The sequence below is a fragment of the Erinaceus europaeus genome, chromosome 5, assembly GCF_950295315.1.
Source record: "Erinaceus europaeus chromosome 5, mEriEur2.1, whole genome shotgun sequence".
NCBI lineage: Eukaryota > Metazoa > Chordata > Mammalia > Eulipotyphla > Erinaceidae > Erinaceus > Erinaceus europaeus.
Genome location: NC_080166.1, coordinates 121,602,489 through 121,625,425, shown reverse-complemented (window position 1 = coordinate 121,625,425; position 22,937 = coordinate 121,602,489). Strand labels below are relative to the sequence as shown.

The window sequence follows — 22,937 nt, the reverse complement described above, 5'->3', positions numbered from 1 at the left end:
ATTATATATATATAAATAAATAAATATGTGAGCTATAACTCTCATCTTGGAGGTAGGTTTCTAATAATTGGAGAAACTTTTGCAAACTTTATTATATTTTCTGTCCTGCCAGTTTCCAGAAAGTAATTAAAATAACTGCTTAGCGGAAAAGTGTGTTCCAGTTGTGAAGTAATGGAGAAAATACTGACCCAGAACTGAAATGAACTTAGCAACTGAGGGGAATGGGAAATTGGGAATTATTGTTTGATAGTTACAGTGTTTATATTTTTTGAATAATGGAATATTACTAAAATGGACAATGGTTATACAGTATTTTCAGTGCATTTATTGCTACTAAACTTACATATAAAGTTATAAAAATGAAATTGTATTATTCAGGACAAATTATGCTTAGTGAATTATATTTAGTGAGTTTAAGTGGTGAAAGACTAATGCTACATGATTTTGCTCATACACAAAATATAGATAATTAAAGCACAAGGGATTGTCATCCCCTCCCTCGCCCCCCCCCCCAAAAAAAGTGATCAAACTGTCCTTCAGACTTTGTAGAAATGGTGCTTAGGAGGAATTAAGTAGCACAGATCTTTGGTAATAGGTGCTGTGTGAAACTGTATTCCTGTGACTTTACAGTCTTGTGAATCTTTGAGTCAATAATAAAAAATATTTTAAAAAATGTTAAAATGGCCATGTTATATTATAAATATTTTACCACAATAGAAAATACAAAGCAAAAATAAAAAGCCAGCTAAATAATAACAACAATATAGATAGATTTACTCAGTTACATCTTTTCCTCACAGAATTTTTCCTCATTTGTTACTGAAACATCTGTGTGGACATTTCTAAATTGTCTGGGTACTTTACTAGATTTTTAAGATTCTGTACCATTGTGTTTGTTTTGCCTTGGAGTTGTAAGCGGTGGGTTTTAAAAAACATTTTTATTGCAATGGTTTTTAATAGTTTTCCTTCGAGAACTTAAGCATCCAAATGTCATATCTTGATTTCTTCTTCTTCTTTTTTTTTTTTTTTTTTTTGTAGTTACTTCGAGAACTTAAGCATCCAAATGTCATATCTCTTCAAAAAGTGTTTCTATCTCATGCTGATAGGAAAGTATGGCTTCTGTTTGACTACGCAGAACATGACCTTTGGGTAAGGAGAATGGTTTGGTGTAGACCTTTGGGTTCATTCAGGGATTAAAAGTGACTAAAATCAATTAAAACTTTAAAATCAAATTAATAAGAGATTAAAAAATTTTTTTTCTGAGAGGGGAGAGGGAAAAGAAGAAAAAGACCCAGAGCATCACTCTAGCACATGCCAGGACTCATACTACAGACATGATTGCAAGTTCGAGATTTACACAAGAGGTTTACATTATTTAAATAAAAGTAACTTTGTATAGTGTGGTTGATGAATTACCAAGGATAGAATATTTTGCTGTGTTATCCCTTTGTGATCTTACCAGTTTTGTCTTTATAAAATACTTCATAAAACAGTAGAATTTTCAGTTTATGTAAATGACTATCCAGTATTGTTACTTAGTTAGGGAAATATAAATATAGTAGTTATTTTGTTGCAAAATTTAACAGGAAAAGCAGCACTTTCTGCCATTTTGTAATATTTAAGAATATAAAATGAGTGTTTTTGCATATGGAGACAAATATATTTAGAAGACAAGAGTAAATCTACTGGTTCTATTTGTTGACATTGGGCAAGTCACTTAGTGATCTGAAGCTACATCTGTAAAATGTAGTAGTTCCCCACATTTGTAAAATGTAGTACTTTTTTTTTAAAACCAACCAGAGCACTGCTCAGCTCTGGCTTATGGTGGTGTGGGGGATTGAACCTGGGACTTTGGAGCCTCACACATGAGAGTCTCTTTGCATAACCATTATGCTATTTACCCCCTCCTTTTTTTTTTTTTAACAAGATTTTTCTGACAGTTTTGTATTAAAAAAGCTTCATAAGCTAAGTATATCATTTAATAGTAGGAAACTAGTAGCAAGAAATGACCATTAATTATTAGCTGTATATAGTATTCATAATTATATCTAGTATTTTAATGTATTCTCATCAGCAAAAACTTACTACTATAATTTCTTGAATTATCACAGAGGAAGAACTCTGTGCAAGAGAGCTTTCCTACAAAATGAGATTGACATGAACATAGAATTTTTTTTTCTTTATTGAGGATTCATGGTTTATAGTCAACAGTAAAATACATTAGTTTGTATGTAAGTAACATTTCTCAGTTTTACACATAACAGTTAAATCCCCTTTAGGTTCTTCTCTGCCATCTTGTCCCAGGACCTGAATCCTTCCCCTCACCCCTGAATCTTTTACTTTGATGCAATACACCAAACCCAGTCTAAGTTCTGCTTTGCATTTTCTTATTTTCAACTTTTTTTTTTTTAGTGGGTAAATAATGATCAACAAGATGTAGGATAGGAGGGGTACAGTTAGTTCCATAGAATTCCCACCACCAAAGTGCTGTATCACATCCCCCTCCATTGAATAAACCTAGATTCTAGTATCTGTTGTGACTTTTAGTTGTTTTATATTTGATCTGATAAGAATAATTTTAGATACCTAGGCCAAATTAAATAAAAATTTCAAAAGTAATTATAGTTTATTAGTTTAGCTAACATAACAGAAAGATGTTATTTGTGTTAGGGGAAGATGATTAGAGGGCTCTGAACTTTTATTTTTTAATTTTTTTTAATGTTTTTATTATCTTTATTTATTTACTGGATAGAGACAGCCAGAAATCAAGAAGGAAGGAGGTGATAGAGAGCGAGAGAGACAGACACCTGCAGCCCTGCTTCACCACTCGCAAAGCTTTTCCCCCCTGCAGGTGGGGGTTGGGGGCTCAAACCTGGGTCCTTGGGCGTTGTAAAATGTGCGCTCAACCAGGTGTGCCACCACCTGGCCCTGCTCTGAGCTTTTAATTCCACCAAGACTCCAGAGAGAGGAGAGGAAAAATGAAGTTCGTTGTGAAGTAGCAATAGGTGTAGGTGTGACTTAGGAAAGAAGAGAAGGCGGGACCATAGGGAAAACAGGGCAAATATATGTAAATATACATAGATAATTATAGAAATAAGTCAAACTGTATCTGTGATCTTGAGAAAACTACTGTAGTTTCCAATGGAGGGAATGGGATATAACTCTGGTGGTGGAAAAGTGTGGAATTATGCACTTGTTAATTTATAATTTTGTAAATCAATATTAAGTCACTAATAAAAATTATTTTTAAAAGATGCTTTTTGGATAACAGTTATTATAAACTAAGAATAGAAATTTATCTTGTGAAACGGCTGAAATAAAAGCAAGTGCTCCTATGTTTTGTATTTACTAAACAAATTGTTTCTGAAACTATCATTTCTAATAACATTGGGTAACTAAATAATTTACTCCTTTGTTAAATATATTGCAGTTTGTACCAGATGTCCACTTCACCAGGACAAGGTTTTTTTTTTTTTAATTGTTTTCTCATCTGAATCTTGTCATAGGTTTTTTAAAAAAATTTATTTATTTCCTTTTGTTGCCCTTGTTTTGTTGTTGTAGTTATTATTGTTGTTGTTGTTACTGATGTCATTGTTGTTGGATAGGACAGAGAGAAATGGAGAGAGGAGGGGAAGACAGAGACAGGGAGAGAGAGAGACACCTGCAGACCTACTTCACCGCTGCTTCACCCCACCTGCAGGTGGGGAGCCGGGGGCTTGAACTGGGATCCTTAGGCTGGTCCTTGCACTTTGTGCCACATGTGCTTTACCCGACTCCCTTGTCATAGTTTTAAATATCCAAAGAACTAGTCAGTTACATTACCACTTTATATCTGGGTATATTTTATTGATATGTTTTCCCATTTTCTTTCTTTAAAACCCATATGTCACGTCTATATTATGTCAACCATGCATAATATCTGGTAAAATTTGTTCTGTTCTTTCTCTTTCATTTAATCAAAAGATTCTGTTCTTGGAAATTTTTATCAGGTAAACAAGAAGTACCCCTGAACAGTACTTTTTCATCTCCTTTCCTCCCCTTTCCTTCCCCCAAAACAATTTTTAATAAGACTTAAAAATAAAATCACATAATTTCTTTCTTTTCTGTGCTATGATTTATTTTCTGAGACAGTAACAATGATTAGGGAATAAAATAAAATGTGAAGTTGTTTTCAGTATATGGGAATCCCTGCATCTTTTTCTGTTAGGAAAATATACATCAAATTATCTATTCCTCTTTTTTTAAGTTTCTGACGTTGTTTTTGTTTCTTTCAGCATATAATCAAATTTCACAGAGCTTCTAAAGCAAACAAGAAGCCAGTTCAGTTACCTCGGGGAATGGTGAAGTCACTATTATATCAGATCCTTGATGGAATTCATTACCTGCATGCTAACTGGGTGTTGCACAGGGATTTGGTAAGTTGATACTGTGGTTTAAATTTAAGCTACAAAGATGCATTTATAGTTAGAAGATGTTCTAGACATTCCTACATATCAGCACCATGCAGGTCTGCACACCTTTTAAGGGTCTTAGTCTCAAAACATAACCTACCCCTGTACTGTCTATATTATGAATTCTACCTTACTGACAGTTCATTTTGCTGGTATTTATTTAAGAGGTAAAAGGGGGCACATTTGTGTCCTAAAGCTTTATTTCCTTTTAAGTCAACAAACAAGGCATTGCTTTTGCTTCATATCAATTACTAGATGTCAAGCAAACTCTGGTAACCAATACATTAGTGAATAATTTGAAAATAAAATTTTGGAGACTACTACATACTAAGTTAGGTATTAGAAGAGGAGAAGTGAATTCAGTCTATTTGGGGACCTCAGACATGCAAGTTGGTACTCTGACAAACTCAGCTATCTCCTCTGCCTTTGAAATGCATTTAATGGAAGTAATTTATCTCCAGTTGTCATATCTAAAACCATTTAGACTAGGACCAGTAATGCATAAAACATTTGGCAGAAAATCTTTTCTAATGCAAGCTTTGATGTTAATATAATTTGAATATTTTATTTATAAGCAGTTAATTTATAGACAAGTCATAAGACAGGTCCTTTGGCTTTTTAGGATGCTGAAAACAAATTTCAGCTGAAATTTGTTTTCAGCATCCTAATTCAGCAAATTTCAATGATGAAGTCAGTTTAGAACTACTGACTTTTAAAATGAACTCTCGGAGGTCGGGCAGTAGAGCACCAGGTTAAGCGCACATAGCACAAAGCTCAAGGATCCGGTTTGAGCTCCTGTCTCCCTACCTGCAGAGGGGTTGCTTTGCAAATAGTGAAGCAGGTCTGCAGGTGTCTGTTTTCTCTCCTGTTGTCTTCCCCAGCTCTCTCAGTTTCTCTCTGTCCTGTCCAACAACAGCAACAACAACAACAATGGAAAAAAGATGGCCACCAGGAGCAGTGGCTTTGTAGTGTAGCCACTGAGCCCCAGCAATAACCCTGGAGATAAAAATAAATAAACTCTAAAAGAATAAATTTTTGGCTACAGCGCAGTTGTGTCTCATGTAAAAATTATGTTGAGATAATGCTGTATCTTCTTTTTTGTATAAGTAATTTTTATAAAAATTAGATGAAGAAAAAACTGAATTTTATAAATTTAAATTTTTGTGTTAATGTACTTTGGTCATTTTAATTCATTTTTTTTTAATCATTAGTAAAGCCACATTACCCAGCTACCCTAACTAGAAATCAGGTAGTTTATATCTAGAGTCCTGTAGCAATTTCTTGAATTACCTTTGGGGCACTTATCTTCTATTATTTTGTCATAAATTTCTGAGAGCAAAGAATGCCTTAGTCTGCATTCTACTCCTCTTGACACTTAGCGAAGTACATAGTAATAAGTATATGTGGCATTGTTTATAGGTTTTGTTACAAAAACATAGTGACTCACAGAGTTATTCTCACTGGTTATTTCTGATATCTGGTATTATACCATATCTACAGACATATATGCACTCTGATATGTTTTCCCCCTACTATTTTTACTGCTATAGTAGAGAACATTATAAGTTCACCCAGGAGTTTCCCTTTCTTTCAGAGATAAGTTGACTTACTAGTTAATTCAAAGGCCTTACTGACCTTCCTTTACTGCATTCTTTTCTACCTAGTACTTTTTTAAAAAAAATACTCATTCCCTTTTGTTGCCCTTATTTTTATTGATGTCATCATTGTTGGTTAAGACAGACAGAAATGGAGACAGGAGGTGAGGACAGAGAGGAGGAGAGAAAGATTGACACCTGCAGACCTGCTTCACTGCTTGTGAATCGACTTCCCTGCAGGTGGGGAGTGGGGGCTGGAACGGGATCTTTATGCCGGTCCTTGCGCTTTGCACCACATGCACTTAACCTGCTGTGCTACCACCAGACTCCCTCTACCTAGTACTTTTAATTCACCAATAGTGATGCATCTTTCCAGACTCTGCCTATTTGTTCTTATTCTCTTTATTCACCTCCCCCCTTAATCTTAATATTAAAATATTTCTGCCATTGTTCATTCATATCCTCACTTTATTCGAAAGCATGTTAAAGTCTGCTGTGTAAGTCATTCTTACTTGTAGTATATGCCACTTGTTCTGAACTTGGTGCTCTCCTATCAGTTTTATACTACCTTTAGCTGAAAAGTCCATTATTAATCACAATGTGGGCTTTAATTTATAAGTTTTCTATAGTTGTTCCTTTTTAGCTTTAAACTAGGGTGATTAATAGTTTATGATAAAGACTTTTGATGGTACATGTGTAACATTTCTCAGTTTTCTGTTTTCTTTTTCTTTCTTTCTTTCTTTTTTTTTTGACACTAGGGTTATTGCTGGAGCTTGGTGCCTGCACTATGAATCTACAGCTCCTAGAAGCCATTTTTCCTTCCCTCCCTCCCTCCCTCCCTCCCTCCCTCCCTCCCTTCCTACCTTTCTCTCTCTCTCTCTCTCTCTTTCTTTCTTTTTTATCTTTATTTGACAGGACAATGAAAAATTGAGAGGGAAGGGGAAATGGGGAGGGGGGGGAGAAAGATAGACAACTGCAGGCCTTCACTGCTCATGAAGGGTCCTCCCTGACAGTGGGGAGCAGGTACCCAAGCCTGGATCCTTGAGCATGGTGACAAGTGTGCTTGCTTAACCTTCTGCTTGATTATTTCTTTCCTCCTCTCCTCCATTCCTTCCTTCCTTCCTCTTTCTCCCCCACCCCTTTCATTATCATTCTCCCACAGTCTTTTACAGGGGTTGACTTTCCTCTTCCATATTGGTGTGTTCTGTTCTTTATATCCTGCATATGAATGAAGCCATTCTGTAGTTGTCCTTTATCCTTACTTCACTAAGCTTGGCAAACGCTAGAAGAAGAAGAATTTCCTAAGCTTAATCTCCAATTCCATTCATTTTATCCCAAAGGATGCAATATCATGCTTGCTTTTTTTTTTATTGCTGAGTAGTACTTCATTGAGTATATATTCCATAATTTTTTTATCCAGTCATCTGTAGAAGGCCATTTTGCTCCAATTCACTCTTTTAGAGATAGGTAAATTAAAACTACATTGAGATTACACCTCACACCTGTGAGAATAGGCTTCATCAACAAACTAGAGAAGATAGAGAGATAAGTGTTGGAGAGGATGTGGAAAGAGCTGCTGGTGGGAATGCTAACTGGTACAGCCATTATGGAGAATTCTTAAACACAAATGGAAATACCTTGTGATCCAGCAATTCCACTCCTACCCGAAAGATGTGATAACATTGAATCTAAGGGATACATTCGTCTTCCTGTTCATAGTGCTATTATTTACAATAGCCAAAATTTGGAAACAACCAAAATGTGCTTTTTAACTTTCTAAAGCACTCGGTGTTGGCTGAATTTTATGCTTGTTGAAAATATTCATGCAAGTATATCAGAGAGACCATAGAAATGGCATACGGTTTAGTTAGACTCTTATGTAGTTAAGACATGGACTTTTGACATATTCCTAAAGAACTTAATACAGAGTAGAATAATTATTAATATGACTAATATGTTTGTGATTTATTTAGCTAGGATTGTGTGACGTTTTCATTTTATTACTATGTTCAACTTAAAAGAATCTGATGCCTAAAATTTTGTTTTAATTATTACTTTAATACTTTTACTTTAGTGGTAGTTAACATGATCAGTCAGGCATTTAGGCTTGTATCTGAATCCTGTTGTACAAAGGGGAGTATATTAAGTCAGATGTACCATAATACCATAATATGTCTTTGATCATAGCTTCCCCTACCTGAATACAATCTGATTTTCAAGGCTGTATATGAAGTTTGGAGTGTTCAAAAATATCTGCTAGTTGCTCTTATCCTAATCCAATTTAGAATTTTTGATGTCTTAGCAAAATTTTCCTGAAAATAAATCCTCAGAATTTTTTTCTCCTCCTCCCCTATTCCCCCTCTCCTTCATTCTCCCCTCCCTCTCCCTTTCCCCCTTGACTTAACATGTAAATGTTCTCAGTTTTCTTGAATAAAGTTTAAAATCTCTTAAAATCATGTTCTTTCCTCAATTCGTTGTTTAGATTATTCATCACAAACTTTTAACGTTGGGTAAACAACTGGCCAGTCAGTTACCCTCAATACAGTGGGTCACTGCATAAACATATTTAAAAGGTGCTGGAGCACTTTTAAAGCTTTAATTAAAGCTCTCAGAGCTTTAATCTTACTTTTAAGGATCTGATATTAGGGCTACCCTGTAGTTATTTTAATTATATTTGGATAATGTGGAATCACTTGGTGGACCTTCAGCTGTCCTTGGTGAAGAATGAGTTCGTTTCCTAGCAACTGTTAAGTAAGATCAGAATCTCAAAATAAGCTATTAACTCAAATTCAGTTTCACAGAACTTTATCAAGGCATCTTATGTGTTTATGGTATCATGATGAATTATAGAGAAGATTTTTTAATCTGATTTCCTTTTTTTCTGAGTAAAATATTGCTTGATTTGTTAGTTTTGCACACTAATACTAGTATTTGTTCATGATGTATGTGGTTCATTTGTTTGGTTCTCGAGGTACTTTTTGATCGTTTGTCACGTTCATTCATTACTATATAAGGATAAAGCTTGGGTTTTATTGATAACTAAGGTAAATGTAAATTAGGTTTGCATTCATTTTAATTAAGATTAAGAGTATTACGGTTATTTTAAACTAGTATTATTTATTTAAATAATCAACTTGACAGTTTTCCTTCTTGAAAGGATTTGTTATAAGCATTTTTTTGTAATATGCTATATTTGTTTGATTTTATATTGTGTATTTTGAAATACAATTTTGCTATTACTATTCTATTCTATTACATATTTGAAAATACTGAAAAGGAGCCTGTACATGGTTTTGCTTGCTGTTTTTAATCTGCTTCAAGTTCTCATGTTTTATAAAAACAGTGCTAGGCATTTATTTATTATTTAATCAAATCTTTTCAGTAAAGAGTAATTAGTTTAAATAATATGGAGATTTAAAGAGGAGTTTATGATAATAATTTTGAGTGACCTGAAAGATGACTGTAAGTAGAGCGTTATCTGATCCCCTCCTCCTCGTTTTTGTTGGTTACTAGAGTACAGCTCAGCTATGGCTTATGGTGGTGCTAGCCATTGAACCTGGCACATCAGAAGCTCAGTCATGAAAGCCTTTTGTTTAACCACTATGCTATCTCCCAGGCCATTGTTATCTGAGTTTTAAGTAAGATAGATCTTTTCTCTATTTAATACTCCCCACCTGCAAGGAAGAACCTTCACAAGCAATGGTAAAGCAAGCTGCAGTTATCTTTTTCTCTTTCCCTCTCTGCTTTTTCCTCCCCATCTCTGTTGATTTAAAAAAAAATGAAGAAGAAGAAGAAATGGCTGCTGGGAGCAGTGCTGAGCCCCTGTGATAATCCTGGTGGCGATATAAATAAATAAATATCTGATTATATTTAAATGAATGGCCTCTTGTTTTCTTTCACCAATTTCACAGCCTACTTAATAGACTCAAATGATTGAAGACATCTTAGAAGTTACCACCTCCATTCCTTACACGGTGTAGTTATTCTTTGAAATACCTTCAGTAGATAACTATCAAGCATTTTTATCAAATGCTCAATATTCCCAGTGGTGATTACTGTGCTGGCTCTCCATATGAGACCTAGATTACATCTGCAATCCTTAATAGGTAGGAGTAAAAGAAAAAACTGGAATTTGGGGGCACTCATCTTTGGTCTCTCTTCATTTGTATTGACATGATTATATTAGCTTCAGAGAATGATGTTTATCTCTGGAATAATTTGTATAAGAACTATTTACTCTTGAAAGATTAGAGAAAATTACCTGTAAAACTGTTTTTTGGTACACTGAATTGGAGGTGAAAATTTAATTATATTTAAATTTAATTATAATTAAATTTTAATTAATTTAAATTTAACTATATTTCTAATGGTTACTGAACATGGTATTCTACAAAACCCTGTATTAAGTAAACATGTAAAAATAACATCAAGCCGTAATTTCCCCTAAATAGGTAGGAAAACTGTAGGTCTGGTAACAGTGAAGAAAGTTACCTTTGGACAGGTGAAATAACTTACTTGGATAGTGTGCTGCTTTGTTGTGTGCACAGCCCAGGTTTGAGTCTGACTAACCACATTGAAGGAAGCTTTGGTGCCATGATCTCTTTCACTCTGCCATTCTGTGTCTTATCTAAAAAGAAGAAAAGAAGTAGTTACTTTTGTCACACTTGTGCAAATATAAGAATAAGATATTCAAAAAATAAGACCCAAGGGAACATTGGGATAATACTATGCTTTAAAAAAATAAAACTGGGAGTCGAGTGGTAGCGCAGCGGGTTAAGTGCATGTGGCGTAAAGCGCAAGAATCTATGTAAGGATCCCAGTTCGAACCCCTGGCTCCTCACCTGCAGGGGAGTCGCTTCACAAGCAGTGAAGCAGGTCTGCAGGTGTCTTTTTCTCCCCCTGTCTTCCCCATCTCTCCACTTCTTTGTCTTATCCAACAATGATGACAACAATAATAACTACACAATAAAACAACAAGGGCAACAAAAGGGAATAAATAAGTAAATAAATATTTAAAAAAAACCTCCTGGGGCTGGGTGGTGGTGTACTTGGTTGAGTTCACATTATAGTGCACAAAGACCAGGGTTCGAGCCCCCAGTCCCCACCTTTGCAGGGTTGCAGGTATCTCTCTGTCTCTCTACCTCTCTACCTCCTCCTTCCCTTTCAATTTCTGGCTGTCTCTACCCAACAGATAAAGATAATAAATATTGAAAAATAAAATTCCTTTCAAGAATTTGAGGGGACAATTCAGCATTTGGAAACATACTTAGAGATGTCACTGTTAACAATGTTCAGATAACAGCTAGTAGTAAATGTAAGACTTTAATATTTGACAAAATTTAACATTTATTTATGATTGAGATTCTTAGCAAAAACAGGAAAAGAAGGAAATTCCAAGCAGAAAAAGTATTTGTAATTAATTGACAATTATTCTGAGCTCCTGTTATTACTCACATTTAACAATGTTCTGGAATTGTTCTGGTTCAGAAATAATCTGAGTAACTATTATAGTGCTGGTTCAGTAAAATACAGTAAGTACTATAGTACTATGCCTATTTTACTTGTTTTCTTTTTTAAATTATTATTCCCTTTTGTTGACTTTTTTATTGTAGTTGTTGGGTAGGACAGAGAGAAATGGAGAAAGGAGGGGAAGATAGTGGAGAGAAAGACAGACAGCTGCAGACCTGCTTCACCACTTGTGAAGCAACCTCCCTGCAGGTGGGGAGCTGGGAACTTGAACCGCTGGTTCTTGCGCTTTGCACCACGTGCGCTTAACTCGCTGCACTACGGCCTGACTCCCATTTCTATGCTTTTAAATGTTAATTTTATTAGTTATTTAATAGTGTTTTATAAACATAAGTTTATAAAGGTATAGTTTTATACTAGACATCACCAAACTTCTGTCTCTGCCACATATAACTAACATAGTTAATGAGGGCTCAGGTGGTGGTGCACCTGAGTCACATGTTACAGTGCACAAGGACCCAGGTCAAACCCTTGGTCCCCACCTGCAGGGGGGAAAGCCTTATGAGTGGTGAAGCAGTGTTGCAGGTGTCTGTCTGTCTCCTTCTATATTATCCCTTACCTCTGTTTCTTACTGTCTATACAATAAGTAAATAAAAATAATAAAAAATTAACAGCAAAAAAGTAAGTAAATGAAGAGGCCAGGTGGTGTTTTACAGTAGAATATTCCTGTTATCATGTTTGAGGACCCTGGTTCAAGCCCCCACCTACAGCAAGGGACTTTTCACAAGCAGTGGAGCAATGCTGCAGCTGTCTCTCCTCTGTGTTTCTCTATTGATGTCTCACTTCTATCCCCAGCCCCAACCCTGTGACCACCAGAAAAGTTAGAACTGTGGATATCAAGCCCCAGGCAGAAATATTGATGGGAAAAAGTGCTAGAACTATATTTAAAAAGAAAAAAAAAAAAAAGCAGGGGGCTGAGCACACATGGCACAAAGCTCAAGGGCCAGGATCTTGGTTCGAGCCCCTGGCTTCCCACTTTTGGGGGGATCTCTTCAAAAGTTGTGAAGCAGGGCTTGCAGGTATCTTTCCTCCTGTCTTCCCCTCCTCTCTCAATTTCTCTTTGTTCTATCCAACAACAACAACAACAACAGCAGCAATGATAACAATAACATCAAAGGCAACAAGATGGGAAAAATTCCCTCCAAGACCAGTGGATTCTTAGTGTCAGCACCAAACCCTAGTGATAACCCTGGAGGCAGGGGAGAAAAAATAAAAAAGCAGAGTATATTAACTATTTTAAAATTAGGTTATTTGTTTCACCTATAGCTGAAGTTAAATTTGCAGGTAAATCAGTAAAGATATGATAAATACACTAAGATATAAAAACTAGTAAAATATTTATTCTGAATGTAAAATTAATAAGAGGAAAGTAATACATAAGAAGAATGGTAAAAACTCAGTTGTTGAACCTTGTAAACAAAAACAATAACTGGAGTCTTCAACACCTGGTCAAAAACACTTTACTGTGTTCTAGAACTCAGGTTCAAGGCCACCAGGAGCACCGCCAGGAGCAGCCTTGTATAGACACAAAGGCATAGTGATAACTCTGGTGACACAAAAACCAAAACAGTGAGGAAGCTACAAGCTACAAAGAATAAAATTATAACAGAATAAATGAAAATTAGATTAATTAATGAATATTTGCTATTAGAATAGTTGTGGTAATACAACTTGTACATCCTTTTTTTTTTTTTTTTTGCAGGTAAGTTTTATCATACTTTTTTTTTGATGCCAGTGTTATTGATGGAGCTTGGTGCCTACACTATGAATCCACAGCTCCTGTGGCCATTTTTTTCCTCCTCAATTTTTTGGATAGGACAGAGAGAAATTGAGAGTAGTGGGGAGAGAGAGAGAGAAAGAAAGAAAAAGAGCCGCAGACCTGCTTCACTGCTTGTGAGGCGACTCCCCTGCCAGTGGAAGCTAGGGGCTGGAACTGGGATCCTTGCGCCGGTCCTTATGCTTCATACTATGTGTGCTTAACCCAGTGTTCCACCGCCAGGCTCCCTGGTTTTTTTTTTTAATATTTATTTTATTTATTTATTCCCTTTTGTTGCCCTTGTTGTTTTATTGTTGTAGTTATTATTGTTGTTGTCGTTTTGGATAGGACAGAGAGAAATGGAGAGAGAAGGGGAAGACAGAGAGGAGGAGAGAAAGACACCTGCAGACCTGCTTCACCGCCTGTGAAGCGACTCCCCTTGCAGGTGGGGAGCCGGGGTTCGAACCGGGATCCTTATGCCGGTCCTTGTGCTTTGCGCCACCTGCGCTTAACCCGCTGCGCTACAGCCCGACTCCCCCTGTTTTTTTTTTTAATTTAATTTTTTTTCCCTTTTGTTGCTCTTGTTATTGCTGTCGTTGTTGGGTAGGATAGAGAGAAATGGAGAGAAGAGGGGAAGACAGAGGGGGAGAGAAAGATAGACACCCGCAGACCTGCTTCACCACCTGTGAAGCAACTCCGATGCAGGTGGGGAGCCCGGGGGCTCGAACCGGGATCCTTAGCCTGTCTTGCCCTTCTAGCCACGTGCGCTTAACTCCACCCTGACTCCCGTGTTTTTGTTTTTTTTTTTTTGGTCGCCAGAGTTATCAGGGCTATGGATCCTTTGTTTCCGGTGGCCATTTTTTCCCAGTTTACCTCCCCCACCGTTTATTTTATTTGATATAGAAATTTAGAACCACCTGGTCCCCATTTTTTAGTTTTTTTTTTTTTTACAAAAGGATGTTAAATTTATTTAATTGATAATTGGACCTTCAATAGAAAAGTAGCATGTATCAAGGCCTATATTATAATGTGTATAATCTATTTGATGGTTAGACTTAAAATATATACAGAGATGTCTATCATGACAGTTTTCCGTGTACTAAATATTTAGTAAGATATGCTATAAGCTTCAGTAAATCCATATAACTTAAAGAATCAGATCTAATATTCATAATTATAGTGTAGAAAGAAGGTGTAAGCAGGAGATTCGGGCAGTAGAGCAGTGGGTTAAGCGCACGTGGCGCAATGGGTCCCAGTTAGAGGCCCTGCTCCCACCTGCAGGGGAGTTGCTTCACAGGTGATGAAGCTGGTCTGCAGGTGTCTTTCTCCCTCTCTGTCTACCCCTTCCCTCTCCATTTCTCTCTGTCCTATCCAACAACGACGACATCAATAATAATAACAGTAAAACAACAAGGGCAACAAAAGGGAAGAAAGAAGGTATAAGCAGTAGTATATCTCGTGTAACACAATTTTTTGTTTTTATTTTTGGTCCAATATAATTTTTTAAATTTTGTAAGGAAGAAGTAAGATAAGTTTTATTTTGAAATGTCTGTAGCAGTTACTGAGAGTAAAGGTGTTACATTTTCAGTCATTATTGGATTCATTATGCTTTCTTTTCCCAATTTATATCCTTTAAGCACATTACTGTTGAAACATGAAAAGCAGAATAAAATTATAATTTTGAAACAGTAAAAAACTATTGATAATATTCAACATTTGAGATTTTTATCCCAAGTAAGTTAGTTACCTGGTTTATGTGTTAAGGTTTTTCTTTAGATTTGTTGTGGGGAAAAGGCTATTTTTTTATAGAAACATCAGAAATGGAAGCATCACTTGAATTGGTGCCAATAGTGGGAGTTGAGAAGAGACACAACTGTTAAGAGAGGAAGTACAAAATAGTTAGTAAAAGTAATACATAAACATTGAGATTTGCCTGGAAGATGATATTTGTAAAAACACAGACCTGTTATACAATCATATTTAACTTGATATTACTTGGAATAATATTGGAGATTACAGTGATTCCCCCGTTGAATGTAAATGTGTCCTTTTTTTTTTTTGTAAGTTTGGTTCAGTTTGAAACATGGAACAGTTTGAAAACTAAAGGTTTTTGATATCCTTTCTCTGCCCCCTAATATTCTCAGTTAAGATGGACTTGCTGGGAGTTGGGCGGTGAAGCAGAGCTGCAGGTATCTGTCTTTCCCCCTCTCTTCTCTTCGCCTCCTCTCTCCATTTCTCTCTGTCCTATCCAATAATGACATCAATAACTACAACAATAAAATAACAAGGGCATCAGAAGGGAATAAAGAAAATAAACATTAAAAAAAGAAAAAGTGTGAAAATAAAGATGGACTTTCTATTATTTGACCTTTTTACAGACTCTGCTTACACTACATTAATGAAACATTACAGAAATGTAGTTAAATCAGTTAGATTTGAAGAAGTACATTTCCATCTACATGAACATATACAGACATGCTTGTGTATATATATTTTTTTTTTCTTTAAATTTGGTAGGTAGTTTGAATAAACAAGTTTAGTAACAGCTGAAGGAGATGACTTATTTATTAATGAGTGACATGCAGGTTAGATGTGCCATCAGGAATGTAGCTTTGCACACACATTGTTTATTAGAAACAAACGAGATATATCTGTGCCTAGAAATTCAATACTTTTATTTCTGTTGTCATGCAGCTCCTTTTCTGTCCACCCACATACCATTTGGTTAATGAAATGAATGTTATCTCTGTACCTATAAGTGATCTTTGTTACCAAAACAGGAGATAATATTTCAGGTACATCTCTTAGCACTTAACTAGCGTTTTAATTGTGCCTCAGTTGCCTAAAGTGAGTAGTTTAAGAATTTTGTGATTTATGACATCAATTTTAAGCTAAAATAGCCATGTTTGTTAAACTATTTTGATGATGGTACAGTTAGTGAAAAGACCATTTTAGTTTAGCTTTGCATTATTTTTTTCCTATTAACATTTTTATTTTTCAAGGTAACAGGAATTGTATACAAATGACAGTAGACCCTTGTCTCTTTGTTTTTGTCTAAATAAAAGATAACTCAAGATGAATTCTCAGGGGAAAAAGCTATGCAAGCTTTCTATTATTTACTAGATAGGTGAACACTGAAAATGAGTTGGTAGGCTGGAGGAAAGTGTGCGTGACTTAGTGAAAGGAAATGTAATCTAATATTCGTGTGACTATTTCCCTGAGGGTAATGCTTTTCTCATAAAATACCTTGACTTTCACTAAATAAGACAAGGAACCAAATTCATATTCTCCTTAAAAGAGAATTTCTTAGGTAAATGTAAAACTTAGTCATTATGCCTATATTTGATACAGCCAACATGTCTTAGGTAAGTATAAAACTAGTAATATGCCTATATTTGATACTGCTAATATGTGATACCCTCTGCTATACATAAGTGTAGACTGAAGATACAAGATACTTATTTCCTGATGAATTCCTAGTTTGGTACATTATCCATCTTTTTTTTTTTTTTTTTTTTTTGACCAGGATTTACCCTGCCCATTTAATAGACCATCCTCTTTTGAGAACAGGTGTAGAAACTTTTTTCTCTGTTTACCCCTATTCCTTATTACCCATTAGTATTCCTTAGTATTCAGTAAATGATTTATACAGTAGAGGTATTAATCAGCAACCTTAGTGTAAAATAAGTAGTAGAGGTTAAAAAATTATAAATTTGTAACTCTGAAGAACTTTTTTAAAAGATTTTATTTTTAGTTAAAGAGTTGGGGGTGATGAGAAAACCAAACATCACTCTGATACATGTGCTGCCAAGGATTAAACTTGAGACCTCATACGTGAGAGTTCAGCGTTTTAGCTACTATATTGCCTCCCAAACTGTGAAGGGAAAATTTACATAGTTTCTAGAACTCATGCACTGAATTTCCAAATTTCATCTGTTGCTTAGTTCCTTAGAAGATGGTGGCGCACCTGGCTGAGCACACGCATTGCAGTGCACAAGGACCTGGGTTCAAGTCCCTGGTCCCCACCTGCAGGGGGAAAGCTTTGCAAGTGGTGAAGTAGTGTTCCAGGTGTCTCTCTGCCTCTCTCTTTCTCTATCACCTTGTTCTCTCTTGATTTCTGGCTGTTTCTATCAAACAAAATAAAGGTAATAAAAAAATAAAAGATTTCACTAAAGCAGTTAATTTAAGTTATTTCAAGTTTACAGGATATGTATTGCCTGCATTTATTTATTTATTTATTTCAAGTTTACAGGATATTATTGCCTGCATTTTAATTTCTCATGCATATACATGTATTAGTCATTCTTTTTATTATGTGTTACATTACAAAATGATCAGTAACCAAACAAAGTCACTAGAAAATTTGCCATCAGCTTGCATTATTTACAGTGTGAATTATAAATTGTGAAAATTTAATTCTGAGCAAATTTTGAAGAAAACTGTGGCTTTTTAATATTTATTTTTATAGTGGCTTCTATTTTTTAAAATATTTATTCCCTTTTGTTGCCCTTGTTGTTTTATTGTTGTAGTTATTATTGTTGTGTTACTGATGTCATCATTGTTGGATAGGAAAGAGAGAAATGGAGAGAGGAGGGGAAGGCGGAGGAGAGAATGATAGACACCTGCAGGTCTGTCTCACCACCTGTGAAGTGACTCCCCTGCAGGTGGGGACCCTGGGGGCTTGAATCTGGATCCTCATTCTGGTCCTTGCGCTTTGTGCCACATGCGCTTAACCTGCTGAGCTACTGCCGACTCCCGTGTGGCTTCTATTTTTCTTAAATCATAAAGAATCAGTTTTTCTTACTGACTCATTAGTGAACATGCGAAGAATCTGTTTTTACCCCAGGATAACTCTTTGAGTTAACATGAGAGATACGTTACTATTCTTTACTTCCTGACTAGGTTAGATTCCTTTGGTGATAATGAGTTTCCTGATTAATTGGATACTTAACTTTTTCAAGAGAGAGCTCCCTGCCACCCTTTCTTTGCTGTCAGCAGCCTCTTAAATGAATCAGTTTTTGCCAGCTATGCTGTATGCTAAAATCATCAAGGTGTTTATTCCTGGTATGGCAATTTCTGTAAAACAGAAAGCCTCTACATGCATAGTTATCTCTAAAATATAAACATAGCTTCAAGAAATACCAACGTGCCATTAGGGAATACAGCATGGGGTGTGTGTGTGGGGGGGGGACAAGAGTGAGATTGTAACATAGTGGCATGCTTTTTTTTTTAATTGCAGACTTTTTTTTCCTGATGGAATAAAGAACACACAAACTGAACTTTTATTGTAAGTACAGGCAATAGTGGTTTTTCTTTTAGCCTTATATCTACTTAAAATCTTGCTATAGACAGCTACCCAGCAAAATACTTCCTTTTTGTTTGATAGGACAGAGAGAAATTGAGAGGGAGAGACAGAGAGATACCTGTGGATGCCTGCAGTACTGTTTTCACCACTTCTAGGTGAGGGATCAGAGGCTTGAACCTGGGTCCTTGTGCATAGTAATACGTGTGCTTAACCAGGCAGCCCCCAAAGTACTTCTTTTTTTTTTTTTAATTTTTTTATATTTATTTTATTTATTTATTTATTCCCTTTGTTGCCCTTGTGGTTTTATTGTTGTAGTTATTATTGTTGTTGTCATTGTTGGATAGGACAGAGAGAAATGGAGAGAGGAGGGGAAGACAGAGAGAGGGAGAGAAAGATAGACACCTCCAGACCTGCTTCACCGCCTGTGAAGCGACTCCCCTGCAGGTGGGGAGCCGGGGCTCGAACCGGGATCCTTATGCCAGTCCTTGTGCTTTGCGCCACCTGCGCTTAACCCGCTGTGCTACAGCCCAACTCCCCCAAAGTACTTCTTATTAAGTGAGGCACTGATCCCAAGTTCCAGACTAAGCTAGATGTTGTCAAGAAAGCTCTGCTTAGTGTTCCAGGAGGTGGTGCAGGAGATAAAGCACTGGACTCTCAAGTGTGAGGTCCTGAGTTAAGTCCCCAGCAGCACATGGACCAGAGAGATGTCTGGTTCTTTCTCCCCTCCTATCTTTCTCATAATTAAATATATATATATATATATTTTTTTTTTTTTAAGAAAACTCTGGGAGTCGGGTGGTAGCACAGTGGGTTAAGCACACATGGTGCAAAGCAGAAGGACCAGCATAAGGATCCCAGTTCGAGCCCCCAGCTCTCCACCTGCAGGGGAGTTGCTCCACAGGCGGTGAAGCAGGTCTGCAGGTGTGTATCTCTCTCCCCCTCTCTGTCTTCCCCTCCTCTCTCCATTTCTCTGTCCTATCTAACTATGACATCAGTAACAACAATAATAACTACAACAACAGTAAAAAGACAACAAGGGCAAAAAAAGGGAAAATAAATAAATGAAAAAAAAAAACTCTGCTTAAACCCAAATTTAGAATGTGATCAGCCTACTAAGTCTTAAATAAAATGAGGAACAAAAGAGAACATTCTCTAATTTGCCTAGTAGCAAGCTTCCCCCCTTAGCCTACTAGCAACACTACTCCCATTCTAGGATCTTCTCACATCTGGGAATTTCTTTAAAAACAAAGTGTGAACAGTAGATTTTTTTTTTTAGGTGGAAATTTCTTTAATCTATCAAGTCACAATGATATATAGTCACATCACACACACATATATAAAGAGATTGTATTTTGAAATAATTGGGGAAATGATATTCATTAGAACTGTACAATGAGTGTGTACAATTTCTCTATGCTGTTCATTTTTGGACTTTTATTTTTTTCATGATAAAAGATGTTAAATGTAATAACAGGCCTGAAGGAAGGATAAACCTCTAATCTAAAAGAATAAGGAAGTATTTACTCATAGTGTTCAAAATATTGTTTATGTAAATGGACATTGTTGTGACCTCCTGCTAAGACCCATGCTATACTATTTAGAATCAATAGTTATGTACCATCTGAAAATAATTTTTGAAAAAACACTATCTAGACATTATACAAATAACATTCAAAAGACCTGATTCAGGATTCTTCTTTTGATAATAAAAGCCAATTTTGCTAAATTATTATAGACTGTAGTGAAAGAAAGGACGTAGCAATTGGGGAACCGTTTTCTCCATATTATTATTAACTCTTATGTAAAATATTTTTTTACATTTCCCTAAAAAGGTGCATAAAATATAGTACCAAAACAGTATTATTATTTTTAACAGATAACTTTCAGCTCAAAATAAAAAGACAAGAAAAAGTAGACATTCAAATGCATAAGCCCATAGTCAGCATTTTAAAAGTTAGTTTATAAGCTTTTTTTTTCAGATAGAGACAGAGAAAAAGGGAGAGTGACAGACACCACAGCTACAACCCAAAATAAGTACTGTGGTTTGGATCAAGCTCCAGTGTGAACCATGCACATGGCAAAGCAGTGCACTACCAAACTATTTTCTACCCCAATTTTTCTTATCTTAAATGTATAACATAGGTTGTCATCATTCCTAGGATAAAAAGAAAATCCTGCAGCACCTTCAGAATAATGTATCTCCATGCTTTGTCTTCTCTGATTTTTTTATTATTATTACTTTTTTCATGAGTAGAAAGGAAAGATGCCCATATGTGTGCTTTTGCTAGAGGAAGGGTATGAGAGTGTGAGTGTGTGTGTGTGTGTGTGTGTGTGTGTGTGTGTGTGTGTGTGTGTATTTGAAAAAGAAAAAAAAAATTTGTGCCTTTGGAGAAAGGAATGTAATTTAGTGGAAGCATGATAGGTTCAGAAAAGGTGTCTTAATTACATGTGACTTTATAGTTTGAATAGTTTTTTTAGAAAGCACATGTGCTGTTGAGGCTAATTTTTCCTTTGTACTACCAGGTTTTGCCAGGAAACACAAAAAAGAGACTGTGGGGCGGGAATGTGTCGCAGCATTAGGAGTTGTAAAAGATACAGTCACAGAACACAGCAGTGTGTATTAGTCGAAGTGAGGACTGGAGAGTTGCTGGAATTAGATTCCAAGTTCTTTGAATCCCATCATATGGATTTTGCGTCCTGTTCACATGTCACATAACAATTTATAATGAAATATTATTTAAGTAATAATGCATAGCAAAAGAGATTTTCAAAAAGGTTTATCAATACCTCTGTTTCCATTTTGTTCTTCTGGTCCCTACTCATGACACTTAAAAAAAAAAAGAAGAAAAGAAACTTATAGTCATAATGAGTGTGTGTTCTGTAGTTTTCACATAATCTCAGTTTTTCATGTCACTGTGAAAGGTTTTCAGCTAGAAGGTGAAATGATCAATTTTGTCTTTTAGAGAGGGACAAAATTTATATGTGATGATAGATATTCTGAAAACTTTTCCTTGAACAAAACATTCTTATTGTTATAACAATATATATTACTTTTAAAACTTGGTCAATCAAATTACTTCCTGATTGATTTATTAGGAAAGGGGCACTAGACTGCTCAAGAGGTAGAGTAGGTTCTGCTACCATCCATTTTTGTTGAATATGCCTACCATCAAATCACTTAAATCTCTTTCTAGGTTCCTGACCTGAAAAATAAACAGGAATCTGAAATGTATATACTCCTGTTTCACCATTATTTTTTCTTTTTGCTGAGGTTAAAAAACGATTTTGATTGTCAATAGTTGGTAGAATATGTTATATTTTGTCAGTAATAGCATAGAAATCATCACTAAATATTAGAATACCTGTTAAACTGATTACCACTGTTAAGCAGCCTTCATTAGAATCTTCAATTTGATTTAAGGTTGCTTTGATTGCTATTTGAAAGTCATTCTAATCTAGTCTAATTTTTGTTTTGCAGACTGGTAGAATTTATAAAACCATCAAATATATTGAATGGATGTGGTTTGGGAAATTGCTTTTTTTGTATCCCTGTTCCTCTTTTCAGGGAGTTAACCATTGTTAGTATAGAGACAGGAATCTTAACAAATTTTAAATGACAGTCCTGTCTTGTAGAGAATTTAAATATGAACATTTGCATTTACTTATGTAAAACCTCATTAAAATTTTGGTTTTTTATTTTAAAAATTAGAACTGTGTAGATCATAAAAAAGTTCCTTTTATGCTGCTAACTCATTTGAAGAAGACTTTACTTATTGATCTTTATATTTGTTTAAACACAGATGCATGCCTTGTGGTTTCCTCATAGAAGGATATAGTGATTAATTCCCATAAGTTTGCTTAGTGATAAATTATCATTAAAAATTCTCTTTTCCTTCAAGTTGCAGGATATTTTACATAATTGGAAAAAGTTAAAAGTAACCACATTATAATGTTAGTTGCTCCACAATAGTGAAAACAGACTGATAAAATGACCAGGAAGTCTTAACTCTGTATGGTGAAAAACATTGCCATAGTTGACCCTTCATGAAATTTGCATATTGCTTTGCATATGTACACATAAAGTTTCTTTGTTTTTCCTGTGTTTATTTTTTGAATAAATGAGTTTTTTTTCAAAGGTGGATTTGTGTTATATTGGCATATTGTCTATTAAAAGAAACCAGTACTGTCTACTGAAAAAAAACACTATTTTGTTTCCACAGAAACCTGCTAATATTTTAGTTATGGGTGAAGGTCCTGAGCGAGGAAGAGTAAAAATTGGTATGTTATATCTTTGATAAGTCTCA

The 22,937-nt window shown here is 35.5% G+C and overlaps 1 protein-coding gene across 9 annotated transcripts in view; it reads left to right on the top strand.

Moving 5' to 3' along the window:
- The window catches only part of CDK8 (cyclin dependent kinase 8), a 243,254-nt gene that overhangs the window by 42,136 nt on the left and 178,181 nt on the right, over positions 1-22,937 (top strand). For all 9 annotated transcript variants that reach the window (XM_060191713.1, XM_060191714.1, XM_016190607.2 and 6 more), the window contains 3 exons: positions 1,039-1,149; positions 4,275-4,415; positions 22,854-22,911. In XM_060191713.1, coding sequence (XP_060047696.1) covers positions 1,039-1,149; positions 4,275-4,415; positions 22,854-22,911 — 310 coding nt within the window. The remainder of the gene's footprint in view (positions 1-1,038; positions 1,150-4,274; positions 4,416-22,853; positions 22,912-22,937) is intronic.